At 52.2% G+C, this 15,101-nt stretch overlaps 1 protein-coding gene across 2 annotated transcripts in view; it reads right to left on the minus strand.

Annotated features, from left to right (window-relative positions):
• The window catches only part of PLXND1 (plexin D1), a gene marked incomplete at its 5' end in the record, with an annotated part of 69,823 nt that overhangs the window by 24,765 nt on the left and 29,957 nt on the right, over positions 1-15,101 (minus strand). For both annotated transcript variants that reach the window (XM_082288898.1, XM_082288897.1), the window contains 10 exons: positions 2,057-2,206; positions 3,114-3,389; positions 3,553-3,643; positions 5,575-5,742; positions 6,108-6,247; positions 9,384-9,483; positions 9,633-9,784; positions 11,401-11,564; positions 13,968-14,061; positions 14,911-15,000. In XM_082288898.1, coding sequence (XP_082145024.1) covers positions 2,057-2,206; positions 3,114-3,389; positions 3,553-3,643; positions 5,575-5,742; positions 6,108-6,247; positions 9,384-9,483; positions 9,633-9,784; positions 11,401-11,564; positions 13,968-14,061; positions 14,911-15,000 — 1,425 coding nt within the window. The remainder of the gene's footprint in view (positions 1-2,056; positions 2,207-3,113; positions 3,390-3,552; positions 3,644-5,574; positions 5,743-6,107; positions 6,248-9,383; positions 9,484-9,632; positions 9,785-11,400; positions 11,565-13,967; positions 14,062-14,910; positions 15,001-15,101) is intronic.

Raw genomic sequence — 15,101 nt, forward strand, 5'->3', positions numbered from 1 at the left:
CTTCTCCCACGGAATGAGAAGTGAGAGAAACTCGAGAAAAAAAAACTTGAAATGAGGTAGGGAAGAGCTGCAGTAATCTTATGGTTTTGATTAATCTTTTGATTAATCAAAATTAATCTTTGATTTCCTGTGTCATGGAAACCCCTCTAGGAACGGTGCCCACTGGGGTGAAATTCCAGCAGCTCTCAGCCACTGGACCAATGCCATCCCACAAAAAGGATCTTCCCACCACCTCCACCACCAGACACCATGTCACACACAGCTCCACCCTGAGGGAAATCCAGCCCGAGCTCTAGGAGCATTGGTGAGGGCATGGCTGCTGCCAGTGGAAGGCTCCAGACACTGAGAGCTTTGGTCTCTACCCTGGCATGTTGTCCAAGAGCCATGGTGCTCATCAGGGACAGGAGCCACAGCACTGTGAGAGCACCTGGGCAGGTTCACTCAGCAGTCTCACAGCCACATGCCCGGCCTCAGGATCTCCACTTTTTCCCTCTGAAATGCTGCAATGAAGCAGCTCCTCAATGTATTTTGAGTCTTTTTTTCCCCCACCAGCTCAGCCTTTTGCATTTTTCAGAGAAAAAAATCATCCCACAGCCGCTGTTTAACTCAATGTTTAAACTGTTTGGTCGTGAACAAAGATGGGCCTGAAGGTCTTGACAAGCCTCTCTTGTGTATCTGAACAGCTCTACTCAATAGGCAAGGCCCCTGCACATGCCTGCCCTGTGTTACCAAAGCCATTTCTGGTGTGTTACAAGGCAGTGGCCACTTGTGGAATGGCCGGCAGGCGAGGGCCCCAACCACGTCTGTAGGTTTAGTAAGGGTGCACAGGTATGAATATAAGCAGATTATTTAGCTGCACATTCATTGCTGGTGCACTCTGAACAGCCTTGTGATGTTTAGGGCTGGATATCCTTCTCCTGCTTCCTGGGGACCTGCCCTGACTGGTTTACGTCACACCAAGACTAGCAAACTCAAATGTCCTTTTCTTCCACAAAGGGATTCCCCTGTTTCTCAGTTCTTACAAAAAAAATTTTTTTAATTACCCTATTTAAAATTCCTGTTAAGATGACTCGAGAAATTATGTTACTTCTGCATTTCCATGTTTCCAGTTTGCAACAGAATTTCATACACCTCAGCTTGTTGCCAGTAAACTGGATAACCCCGTCAGTGAATTGGCAGTGCATCCTTGTGCTTTTCTCCTGGGCAGCCCAACTGCACAGGTCCCCAGTTCCCTTCAGCCCTCCTTCTCCTCCCCGCCCATGCCTCAGGCTCCCATCCATCCCCTGCCAACACACGGACAAGGAGGGGGCAGCGGGGTCTCCACGGAGGTGGAGGCGTTTTCTCTCCAAAGAGCCACAGTCACATCCCAGCATGGCAATGGGCTGTGTATGACATGAGGGAAACTGAGGGCAAGCACAGCAGTTCAGTCAAACCCTCTGGAAAACAGGACAGTAACAAAGTGTGGGGAGTTTTGCAGACACAGAGAGGAACAGCAACCCTGAACACTGAACTCTTTGCAGTGAGAAAGCAGCAGCCTTTGGAAGCCCTGAGTACTGCTCTCACCCTCCTGGTCATACCGCAGGGACCCAGCAGGGACCCAGCTTGGTGAAGGCTGGACTCTCACAGCCACTTGTAGCCCTTCTGCTGGTGGGAGCAGAGCCGATGGCTTAAAGCTTTAAGGAAATCCCCAAACATATCTCATGAGGAGCAGAAAATCACTGCAGGTGACAAAGCCTCACATGCCTGAGACCTCACTGTGCCTTACCAGAACTGAACAACCTCCCCCAGCACAGTGCAGTAACTCAGCAGGAAGCTGTGGGTACCCCATGACTGGGAGCACGGCAGCCCTTCACCACAGCTCGGGGCAGCCTTCATCCCCATCCCCTGCATCCTGCTGACCAGCTGCCCTGCGACAGCTGCCAGCGTGTCGTGCTTTGTCCACCCTTCCACCAGTGCAGCCTTCTGCAGGGTCACCAGGGAGTGAGCTGGGCAGGTCCTTCACCCGCAGGGTTTGCAGGAGACCCCTCTGTCCCACATGCGGAGGCTCCGGACTCACCGTCACAGGTAGCTGCCTTTCCGAGGAGCTCAGTGACTCATTGATGGAGCAGTGGATGACTTTGTCTGAAACAATCTGGATCTCACACGAGATCAAGCCGATTTTCACCTGGTACTCATTGCTCTCCAGGCCCAGGCTGTCAGGCTCTTTCTAAAGAGAGAAATAAAATCAGGATGTCAGGCTGCAGCATAGCAGTTAGAATTGCAATTGATCTTCCTGCTGTACTTTCCATATTCCCTGCTGTTTTGCAGACCTGGGAAGACTCTCCCTCACCAAGGACATTTTTCCAGTACTCCACAGGAAAGCCAAAACCGGGCCAGTCCCGATTTTCCTGTTTCCCATTCTTCACTCAGCATGCGACATAGGATGAACAAGCCCCTTATGGAACCTGGAAAAATCTGCTTTTGATCAGGCTTGCTGTGCATGGAAGATAAGGATGTAAGCGCCCATCTGGGAGGGGGGAAGGATGTACAGCAGAGGGGACAGCCAGGGGATGCGCCTGCAAAGCCTGAGAAAGGGGGAGCACATTTCTGGAGCATGTTGCAAACAATTAGGATATCCTGCAGCAAACAATGGCCTTTGAATTACTATTGCTCATTGTCCAGGCCACTCAGCTTCTGCACCCTGACTTCCTTGTGAGCTGAGCTGAATTCAGTAGCCAAAGAGAAGAATGAATGATCTGTTTGTGCAAGAATAAACACCTATTGTCAGGCCCTTCTGCAGCACCTGCCTGGTTTCAGGCCAGGGCATTGTCCTTCTTTTCCACATGTCCAGTATTTCATTTAGCCCCTTGCTACAACACCCTCCCCAGGCAGCTCTCTGGCATCATGCCTCAGAAGGCATCCCCAGACCAGGCTGCATCTCCTGGGGCAGAGAGATGCAGAAGCTGCCGGCTGAGCCAAAATCACCTGCTCCTGCCTCTCCAGTTCCCATCGACCCCCATGTTTCTCCTGTGTCCGTGGACAGTCACTGTGCTGGTATTTAGGACAGAGGGGCTGCCCAGGGTGGAGATGGCAGCACCCAGAGAGAAGCAGAGCTGTAACAACCACCCTCTTACATGTATGACCAGAGTTAAGGGCTCGCCAGGATGGTGCTTGATCCACTTCTCCTTCTTGGCTGTGGAGAACTGGGGGTCAGCGTAGTACCCCAGGCTGAATTTGCTGATGTGCAGGGCCTCCTCGGGGTACATCTCCTCATCCAGAGCCGAGCGGTCATCTGTGTAGAGGCGCCCATTGAGATAGAAATCGACGGGGGCCGGCTTGCTCCCCACAGTAATGTTGGAGGCAGCTGGAGAGGGGCACGTGATGGCGGTGTCAGTGTGAACCTTACAGCGCTGAAAGCAAGAGAGTGTGAGCATGTCAGAACCCAGCACCACAAGTGCTCCCAGCCCATCCTGAGACATGGGCCAAGACCTCAGCTTCACACCCTGGCCACCCTCTGGCAGCAGGCACGCAGCCCTGCTCCGTCACTGGGCCACACCCAGCTAAGACACCCACCGTGTGCTCTCTGCCGATGCCACGGACAGCCATGGACACATTCTGGACCAGCCCAAAACCTCTTCCTTCCAGGGTGATGATCCTGCCCCCGCTTTGAGGAGAAGGGAAGAAAGAGAGGGTGACTGCAGAGGACAGTGCAGCCGTGGGATGTGATGGCTGCATCTTCCTCCTGTCATTTTCTCAGAGATGTTTCCAAGCTGCCTGAGCAGAAAATGTGACCCAACAGCCAAAGTCTTCTTCCTACTTACAGCAGAGATCCACACAGCTACCACAATATCAGGGAAGAAAGGAAGGCAGGAGGAGTAGACGCTGTGGTGGAAAGGGGGGAGCCTCTTGCAGTATCAGTGAGCTGTCCCCCTTACTCCCACTGCCCAGAAGAGCAGCCTCTGCATGCCAGGGTATGCAGCAGACGTCCTGGCCACTGGCCATGTAAGTGGCCTGCAAAGCTATGGCCAGGAGACATCCCCTGCCCCTGCCCATACCCCTGTCCCTGTCTCTGCCCCTGCCCTGCAGCAACCCACAGAGAACCACGAGACTTGGAGAGGGAAAAGTTCCTCATCCTGCATCTTCCAGGAACTTCTGATTTAGATCAAAATGTGAAAGTTGCTATGTTTTGAATCTGCTTGGGGGGAATGCAACACATGGGCCTCTCACTGTGCAGTCAACTAGCAAGAATAACGAGCAGCCCCGATGTGCACAAGGCAGAGCAATGGCTGGAGAACCATCACCACTCTACTGCACCCTAGATCTACCTTCCCCTTTCCCCGTAGCACATTTGACTTGTTTGGAGTATTTGCCAGGGAACAAGCAAGACTCACAAATCCTATTATCTGAAGAGCACTCCAAGGACAGTGACTTTGGGCACGAGGCCCCAGGGTTCTCTGAAGCCTGGGGATATCACCAGGAAGTTATGACCCAAGTTTCTAACTAGGAGCCTGTCACATCTGCAGACTAGTGTACAACTTTTGTATTGGTTTAGATTTGGTTATAGGGATTATTTTATCCATATGGTAAGAGAAATCAGATCCAGCTAAACTTTTACACAAGTTATTGATGCCTCATGGTCAACAGCCCAGCAATGTGCTGAAGCAGTCAGACTGCATGAGACACACCGGAGGCTGGAGAGAGCCTGCAGTTACGGACCCTGTTCTCTGAAATTTGGGAACTGCTGTAAGTACCAAGGAAGCAGACTAAGGTGACTGAGAAATACCCCAGTGGTGTCCTTTGTGACTATGGGCAGGACATTCTTCCCTTGTCTCTTTTTAGACACTGCTCTCGCCACTCAGCAGTTGGAAGCCTGCGAGGGGTTGTGCCTGGCTGAGTCATGGCTCTGCCTTTCCCCTGACATTCCCACAGCCTGCAGCCTTGGCATTGTGCTTGGGAACAGAGAGGCAGCTTTGTTCCAAGGAGATCAAGTACACCAGAGCCTGCTCATGCTCGCCCCTGGGCGCACTGCTTTCAGCGATGTCCTGCCGGCACAGCTGCTGGCCTCCCAGATTTCCTAGTCAGCCCCGGGTTTCTCAGGTGCCACAGGTGAGGAGGGTGGTATTTCACCATGGTACCCAAAGGAACAGAAGCCTGAGAACTCCACAGAGATGTGAAACTAAAAGCAACACACTTTAAAAATTAAATACTGTGACCTCAGGGAAGGTTGAAATCCAAAATTACAAAACTCATCCTATCCTCCAGCAGTTTTACTGCCAAGAAAAATCCTCATAGAGCCCCCACCTGGGACTTCCCAAAGTACTCACCAGGTGTGCACAGTATAGTTACCAAGGCTGACATTTTTCCACTCCTAAATGCATCAAAACAAGCTATGGACAGTCCTGGTGTGTGAGACCTCTTCTACTCCCGTGCTGGGGTTACCCTGGAGCACCCCAAGAGCAAGCTGAAGCGCCCTCTATACCCATCCAGCCCAGGGCTGAGAAGCCCCCTTCTCCTGGCAGGACCCTCTCCCCACCCTCTCTCAGCTGGAACTGACCCTCTCTTTCACAGGCTGTCTCAGCTAGGGCAGGATCTCACCTGATCTGGCTCTTTTTGGGGTTGATGTCTGATATAACTGGGTTCTTCTCATACTTGAAAGTGATGTTGTGGCTGGCACAGGACTTGTTCTCGAACTGCACGCAGACTGGCACAGCCGCAGTGAGCTCCGCAGCGGGCATGGTGCAGGTGATGATGCTGTCGGTGCGGCTGTGGGAGGACAGGAAGGGTGAGCTGCAGGGAGCCGTGGCTGAGCCAGAGGCTGGAGTCTGGCCTGAGCACCCCCTGACAGGCAGGTGGCAGCCACAGATGACAAGGAGCTTCCAGTCCCGTGCCAACTACCTGTTACTCCAGGCTTGCTAACAAGCAGTTCTCAGCACACGCCATCCCATCTGCTGGGCCGATTCCCCAGACAGACAGAGGGGAAGGGCAGGCAGGGCGATGCTATTCCAGCATGCACTGGTGCCCCCCACCAAAATCCTCACTCTGCCTGACTTCTTGGGGGACAGTATCAACCTTCCTAATGCTCTGGCTCTCATCACTACTCCAGTACCAGCCCCCAGCCCTGCTCCCACCTGAGGTCAGTGCACTGCTTGGAGGAGTTGATGAGGACACGGAGCTCTGAGCCGACGTCCAGCCTGCTGCCTCTGATGGTCACTCTTGTTCCTCCTGCCTTCGGGCCATTTGGAGGAGCCACGGACTGCACCACAGGAAGCTAAAAACAAAGGGGAAATATGTTTTCCAGCCTAGTAAATCTGCAGCTGGATATTCCACACTGTATGTGGGAATTGATTCAGACCGTGTGAGTGTCCAGCACTGTGAAGCCCGAACAGCAGCACAGCAAAAGCTTTTGCTGGCAGGGTTTCAGAACAAGAGAAGTGGTACAAACACTAAGGAGTGAGATCATATAAAACCTCTGTGACTCTCTGGGGTCCCTAAATACCGGCTGTAAATGAAACATGGGGCCAAATGGGAGCCCAGGATCCCACCATTCCCCTCACATTTCCATCAGGGGGTCCAGAGCCAGCAACAGCTCAAGGTCCGTCAATAAATGGAAATTTCTCACTCATTCCCTCCCTCATCATCTCAGCACTTCCAGATCCATGTCCTCCTAAATGCAAGGATAATGTTAAAGCCCCACCTTGAGCTTGGTGAAAATGGCCACCTGGGTTTAGATAATTGAATATCAAACCCCTGGCAAGGAAGCTTCAAATCTGCATCTCTTGAGGCAATGGGAACTGAGGGGGAAGTTGCTTTGCCTCTTGCCATTTGCGGCAGAAATTAGCGTGTGTGTTATCTGTGTTTGCAGCCCCTGGAAATCTTCCTGAGATTCATGAGCTGGAGGCTTTGATAACTCACACAGCACTGAGCCCTCTTGTCTGCTCACAGACACCCCAGGAGTGGCTGCTGGCAATGTCCCTGCTCCATTTGAGCAGGACAGCCAGGGCAGAGCAAATTATGACCTCAAGACCCTTCCACAGGGCACTGGTGACTCTCTCTCAGACAGCACATGCCCTGAGGCAGGAGACCCACAGGGGCTGGCCCCACTCAGCCCCAGCCCACCCCTCACTCATGCAGAGCAGACCCACGCAGGCAGGCAGTGCAGGCTGAGCCTGCTGCTAATGCCTTGCCTGGCAGTCCCTGCCACACAAACCCATGTATTAACATCTACCCTTGCCCTTGTCCTACACTCAGATGGCTTCACTCCTCTACAGCCACTTCCTCTGTTGGTTCTGGCTGTCACCCATTTCCACCAGATCTGTTTTGCTAATTTGCATTTCCCTGGGTGTCTGCAGGCAGCTGTCTCCTGCCCTTGGCCCCTAACCCACATATTCGTAAGTGCAGCTACAGCATCAGCAGAGAGGATTATTCTTGTTCCCCAAAGCCCTCCCCCTTAGCCGGAGCCAGCGGCTGCTGCCCTTGGTGCACCGCCAGCACCAATCACCTCCATCGCAGCTTTGGCAAATCCAGCTCATCCATAGCCTGCTATGATGTCCTGAAGAAGCCTCTCCTTCCTCCTCAGCACAATTACAGCTGAATTCTGTCTCTTCTAGAGAGACATGTATAACGGGGACTTTGAAAGATATAGCACACAAACAATATTTGGTATTTCATGAAGGACTTTCTTTGGAAGGGCAGTTCTGAAAGTCTTTTAAACTTTTCCAGGCAAACTGTATCAGTGCCCAAGCTCAGGTCTCACCAAGACCAGCCTTCCATGGTGTAGGCTACTCCATTTGCATGCCATCAGATGTGAGAGGAGAACCAAGAAAACAAGAGTGTTGCTTGGTCTGCAAATGGCGTGAAAGCCATTTCAGTGTGACACACCTCCATCATGTAGTGTCCCTCTCCAACACACGTGTACAAGGCAGGGCATTCCCTCATATCTGCTCCAAACTTTGCTAAGACAAACAAGACAGACAAATACAGACAGACAGAGACAGCAGCTTTCTGCTGTGCCACCCAAGCAGGAACGGCTCCTCTCCCACTCCAGGAAGGGCCCTGCTCCCTAAGCTTGCCCAGGAGCTGCCGGCACAAGGCTGCCATGGACCCAGGCTGAGGTCAGGGACTGGCTTTGTTCAGCATTGGTGCTTCCACAGATGTTTCCTGAGAGGCTTTTCCTCACAAGCTAAGAGCTGGTGAAGGAGCCACCCAGCCCATTTCCACTCTCCGGGCCCCTCTCCCCTCTGCCAGCCAGCCAGCAACCAGCAGTGGGGGATGTGCCACCTCAGCACACACATCCTGAGATCCCCAAACCAAGGGACTCTCACTGGGTCATATGCCACCAGTGGCACCTTAATCCACTCCCAACTGCTGGATCTCAGGGACCGTTGGGATGTGAACCTGGACACCTGGAAACTATGGAAATAGGATCCAGGAACTCCTGCTGAGACTGGCCTGGCAGTGCCATCACCTCACCAGTCTCTCCCCATGCAGTCAGGCCTGGCTCTGCTGGGGGCTGGGACATGCCACGCCTGTGCTGGTTGCATGCTGTGTACCCCTCCCTGAACTAAACACCCAACCTGTCATTGGCTACAGGGTGGGGGAATGGCACTCCATGATCTGCCCCAAATCCCTCACAATAGCCACCAGGAATCAAAGTATTTCCTGGGGCTACAGGTCTCCTCCCACAACAGCATGGGCTGTCCTGCCCCAGATGAAGCTGCAGTGGAGGCACAAAGGCTCCAAGCATTCCACGTGCCCTCAGCACCCACCCAGCGTGGCTGTCCATGAATATCGTCCAACCAAGAACAAGGTTCATGTAGGGAAGAGAAGAAATGCATGGATTTCTCTCAGGTTTATAGAGATGAAAGCTATCTTTGTGAGACAGCACAGCACAAAGCTGTAAAGAGCTTTTCATTTGTACAATGACACGGGGTTAGCTTCAGTCTAATCCCTACACATTATTTCATGCAAAAAATTAACACGATCTTGGCAGCAAAAATATCGGTTCTAAATAATGTGAGTTCACGGAATGTAACTTAGCACAACGGGACTTCACAAGTCTCAAAAAATCTCACAGGTTGTAACAGCACCTCAGCAAAAAGCTGCAAGAAAACTAAGGCTCCTTTTTAAAGCAGGAGAATTGTCAATAAAGCCAGGACGAGACACACCGCCACAGGAACTGAGTCTGGGGGTGCAGCTGTGCCGCCAGCATCCTGCTGCAGTCCTGCCACACCCCACACAGGTAACCACAGCTGAGGCGACACCTCAGCGGCTCCTTGAGGACCCCCACATGTAGGGGTAGCTGTAGATCCTGTTTCTCAGCCGGCTGCAGAAGGCGTGGGGAGCTGCAGACTCATTTTAAGGGGCACAGGAATCACCAAAGAAACACTCAGGAGACAGCCACTCACCACGTAGGAGTATCGTTCCCTGGACCTCCCTTCCCGGCTCACGTTAACCGTTACCACATCCGAAAACGCCTCGTGAGCCTCCCCGGTCTGGCACACGACTCTGCGGATGGATGAGGCAGGTGGCAGCAGTGCCAGTGGCGAAGGGCAGCAGCCGCTGCCCTGTGCCTGGCTGCAGGGACAGGGAGGGACAGGCACGGGCAGGGGACATGCAGGGGTCATGGTCCCTTCTCCCCAGCTCCCCCAACTCACGTCTCAGAGACGACGTATCTATCTGGCAGTGGGGCGCAGGGCACGCTGCCCACCCTGATGGCGCCAAGTATGTCGCTGAAGCGGCGGCCCAGGTTCCTCCCGCGGATGGTCAGCAGTGTGCCCCCCTCCAGAGGTCCATGCAGTGGCTCGATCTGCAGCACCAAAAGGCAGGTCATAAAGTCAGAGCATCACAGGACCCCAGAATGGTTTGGGTTGGAAGAGACCTCAAAGATCATCTAGTCCCAATGCCCATGCCATTGGCAGGGACACCTCCCACTAGACCAGGTCAGGGGAGAACCAGGAACTTCTAGCCTTCATCCCATAGCCAATCCCAGTGCTCAAGCACCACTTGAGCCCTGTGAAGCAGACAGAATCACTCCTCACACTCCTGCTTGCCCAGTGCACCCAACACCACACTCTCCTTTCTCTGGCTTGGCAGAGGAGAAACTATCACACTTCTATGCTGTGTTGGGCAGTGGGGTTTGGTCATGGATCATTCCAGCTGCAAACACACCTGGGAAGAAACATGCTTTCTTCCACATCCCAGCTTTGAATCCATCTTCTACACCACTGGTTTCACCTAACAGTTCCTGCCCCCAGTGCTGTGAGGGGACACAGTGTTGGCTGTGGTACCGTGACAGCACCATGAGGGGCACCCTCAGAGTGAGCGTGAACTTCAGCAGGTGAAACAAACCCCTCCAAGAAGGAATGGCTCTTGCCCCTTTGCACAGGTAATAGCATACACAGCCAGTGGAACACTCCTGGTGGCACCAGGCTTGGTGCCCTCTTTGCTGGCTGTGCTCCCCCTCTCCAGGAGGGCTCTGTGAGGGCTTGTCTGCTTGCATAACTCCAACAGGTTTGGATTTACCAGCCATTATCTGCTAAGGAAACAATGACAGACTTGGTAACACTGCGAAAGTTGTGGTTTCCTCCCATTATTTTCTGAGGACGTGCTGATAAGACTTGATGAGTGTGGGAAAGACAGGCTCAGGGGGAGCACCCTTCTCCCAGGGTGACAAGAGGGAAGCAGCAGGTGATGGGCATCCTGCAGCTCCTCCATGCAATGTCACAGCACCCATATCACTACTTGCCTCCCTAAGAGCAGAAATCCCACACACTTGTCAACATTAGCTGTTTCAACTCTCCAGCTTCTGCTTTCCTAGGGATGCCATTTTAAGATCTGGTCTATGTATTTTCTTTACCACTTGTTAGGATCCAATTTGCTGGCTCCTACCATACCTCTAAGCAGAACGCAAGATCCAAAGGCCTCCAATAAACTTAACTACAATTTAAATAAAACTCATTTCAAAATGCATGATGCCCAAAGGTCCCTCTGCCACTCCTAATCTCAGCAGAACTGCAGAGCTCACATGTCTGGAGACAGGACTCCCGATTACATTTCAGCCATGCTCTATTAAACGCTATTCCTGATAAGGATACTTCGACCAACCCTACATATCTTTCTTGCTTTAACCAACCCCAGGAACTCTGGGACATCGTGCTGCTGTTGTTTTTCCCACTAACATGATGAAGACTGGATCCTGTCACTAGCAAGATGTCCTTGGCACCAGGTGACTCAACAGCATAGAAAGTCTGAATAATTCAGTGCTGGTCTTGACCCCATCCTGTGCCAGGGACAATGTGCAGATCCTTCTCTGCCCCAGGCAGGACAGTGCGGCCAGTTCCAGCCCTTGGCACCACCCACCATGCACACCACACCACACCACACCACACCGTGAGCACCCTCCATGTTGCTTTTGGGTCTTACCTTCCGGATCTCAGGAGGTGGGCAGACTTCAGAGACCTGTGGAGGCTCGGTGTGCAGCCTGCAGCTGGAGCTGCTCTCACTCCAGAGGCAGCGGTGCCCCAGGTCCTCCCTCCCCAAGCACTGGGAGCAGTCGGCACTGCCGGTCGCACAGTTGTACACCTCCACTGAACCACCAGAGAAAACAGACAACATGAGCTCCAGGCCTGAGGCTCTCACAGCTTTGCTCAGCCCAAGGCAATCAAACACACATGGCCCCTCCCACTCCCACCACCTGCTGGCTACATTAATCCCAGTAAAATCTGAAATCCAGCGGATGAGCAGAGCAGCCTGCACATAGAGTGCACTTGGCTACCGTCCTGCAGATTTCCCAGAAGGCTTGGGTGCTTGTTCTCACTGCTATATAGTTTAGCACTTTCTTTTCCTTTTTCTCCCCCTTGAGAAACAAGCAACACCCGAACTTGGAACCTTTTGTCAATTTATGCTACATGTTTCCAACTCTCAGCATCCACATGGGAAGCTGCTTGGTGAAGTTGGCTCCATCCTGCCAGCAAAACAATCACATTGCTTCCACACTGACAAAAATGGGGTGGTTTGTGCTTTGTACAGTGTTTACAGTTCCTTTCCCTCCCCCTGTGATGACAGACCCCTTTCATTGCCTTCTCCCTTCAGATCTGCTCAGCTTCCACATATTTTTCTTATACTGCCTTCACATCTCCATTAGCTGGTGCCCTGGCTTACATTTCCTCTCCAGCCTCAAGACTTCTGCCACTGGAGAGTGGATATCCACAGAGGTAACGGTCAGAACTGCTCAGGAAACATGGCTTTCACACCCTTTTCCCCAAAGGAGACTTTGCAAGAGTACATAAAACACAGAAACAGTCACATTTGGCACTTCTGCTCACAGGAGCATCTTAAGGCACTTTATGAGCAACTAATGAGTCCCTCAGCCTCAACGCTCTGCTGTGCTAATGAAATATCATCAGCACCAACACTCTGCCTGTGCCACACTAACAAAACATCACCAGTACCGAGGGTCTCTCCTATTCTCCACAAAAAAAAGAGCTATTCCACATCATCTGCAGTCCCCCCAGGGAGTTACACTGGATGGTTTTCCAACCAACAGCAGAGCTTGTAGTCCTTCAATGGACTATCAAAACAGAGTGTACAATAAAAGCTAATAAATATTGAAATAATAAACACTTACATCAATGATTTCATTAAAGACATTACAAAAGATGCCCGTGTTTGTCTGGCAGATCTCTGTCTCTGATGCAAGGCAGTCTCTCTAATGTGACTCACACCAGCCTGAGCAAGGCGAGGAGGAGCCAGAGCAGCCTTACAGTCCCGTGGGAACTCCAAATACTCTGGCCAATTCTGATGGATGCAAACACGGCCTGTGTAAACGAATTCCTTCTCCATGCAGGAGGAGAGGAATTCCACCATGCTTTTTCTGCTGTGGTTCCTGCTCCCAGCACCACCCACACAGAACTGAGTCTTCTACACAACCAAAGCCCAATGTCCCACCCCCCTCCTCAGGGTTACCACTGTATCACAAAATTACACCCTCTTCTTTCTGCAGAGAAACAAGATCTCATGCCAGCCTGTGGTGGTATTTCCAGGTATTTTCACTTTGCAAGATAATCCTCATTCATTCACAGGGATTTGTCACGGGGAAACCTTTCTATCCTGGTCACTGGTTGTTGGTGCTCGTGTCTTTGTCCCTGTCACAGCCATCCATCAAAGGAAAGCTCCCTTAGGGTTCTCCTCCTCTGCACCTCAGATAAATCAGCCCCTTCTGCCACAGCTGCTGACACTGTCGAGAGGCAAAGGAGCTCAGGAATGCTGCCCCCAGCCAGAGCCTGTGGCGAGAGGCACCGCCAAACCTCCAGCTACACAGAGTGTGGTGGTAGCTGCTGTGCAAACCCGGCTCCACGGCCGATGCACTGGGCTCATCCTGCCTGGGTACCTTGTCTGAGTCTGACTCATTTCGAGTCTGACTGCCTGCCTTCCTCAGTTTGCTGATGTAGCAAGGGCTTTTTTGGGAATCCAGCCATTCTTCCCAGAGACAGAGAACAGGCCAGGGGTGAAATGTGCTTACACATTTTATTCCTTCTCAGCAGAGGAAGCAAAAAGAAGGACTGAATTTTCACAGCACATGGAACCTTGATGCCATGCTCCTGTGCGAGCTGAGGGAAGAGCCCTGCCCCATCCCTTCTCTCCCCCAGAGGAATTTCTCTCCAGCCCACATCCCTGCTGTGACTGAAAGCACTGGTGTCACCTACGCCATGCACTGCTGGCAGTGAGACCTGAGCTGCCTGCACTTCTGGGCGGGGCTTGACTTCACCTGGCTCTAACAGGGATGTTGTGGGTGCCAGTCTGGGCTCTGGGCTCACGTTCATGGGGGGCGACTCTGGGTAAATATGCTTTTTGAGTGTGCCTGAGAGAAGGAACTGTGCTGTGCCCAGTGGAGCCATGGTCTCTCTCCTGCAGCCATAAACTCTGCCCAGGTTTGAGAGCCATTCAAGCCAACCAGATGAGAGCAGCATAAAAATATTTTCAACTCAGACCTGTCATCATCTCTGGACTGTCGATAAATCTGTCTGGTCTGTCCTTCAGCTGGAGGTTCACTGGGAAGTGATGGCTTTTTTCTGATGTGTGGAGCTGCACACAAAAAACAAACAAAAACTTACAAAATTTAGTAAAATAGGAAGTTCTGCACACACACTACATGGATTAACCTTCCTCATGAGGCTTCTTTGACCACTGCTCCTCCAGACATGAGGGTCTTATCTTTAGCAGAAGAAGGGGGACGGCTGTTTTGTTTTAATCATTTTGCTGAAGTCCCACTAAAGGGCACCAGGACACAGGGCACATCATGGTGAGCACAGAGCCCTGGATTGCTGCTATTTTTAGCAGAAACAGACAGGAAAATGAACAGCCTGGCCTGTCTGCACATTCTCAGTGCGGGGCTGTGATACAGGTGACGTGACAGGAAAGTGCTCTTCTCCAGCTTACACTTGCAATATTGCTACTGGTGAAAGCCCGAATGTTTGCTGCATTTTGCAGGTGCAGTTTGCCCTCTGACAACCACACACTACTTTCCAGTGAGTATCATAGCATTTTCTTAGGCCAATTCCTTGTTCAAAATAAAAACTACAGAAACAGTAACCCTGAAAAGTGGCCAAATAATTTTGCCTGAACTGAACTCTTTCCATTTAGAAAGGTAAACAAGCAGCTCTTTCCCAAGCCCCAGGGGAGCAGGGGCCAAAGCCACTGCAGATCCCCACGGAACTGGGAGCACAGCACCGGTGACATGTCTGTGCCCTGCCAGCATCAGCACATGCAGAGAGCCTCTTGCCAGAGGGGTGAATGCAGGAGTGAGGGATGGAGGGAAGAGAGCAAGTGGTGTCCCACTGCCAGGCGGGAGGTTGGGGGTGAGACCCTGCCTGCCCTTGGACCTGAACCTCAGCCTGGGGGAAGCAGGGCTGGCAGCCTCACCCCTCGACTCACCAGCACACGTACACACTCCACGGCAGAGGAGTTCACCCACCGGGCTTCAAATGTCCTGTCTGTCCCAAAATGGCACTCCAGAGCTGTCTCCTAGGAGAGGGAAGACAAGGGCAGAATGGCTGCAAAAACTGTTTGGTGCAGTTCTCTGTCAGTTGATCGGCAGGGCCTGTGTCCCAGCTTGATTTTGCCAC

The sequence above is a fragment of the Coloeus monedula genome (genome assembly GCF_965178545.1).
Source record: "Coloeus monedula genome assembly, chromosome: 11".
In the NCBI taxonomy this organism is placed as follows: Eukaryota; Metazoa; Chordata; class Aves; order Passeriformes; family Corvidae; genus Coloeus; species Coloeus monedula.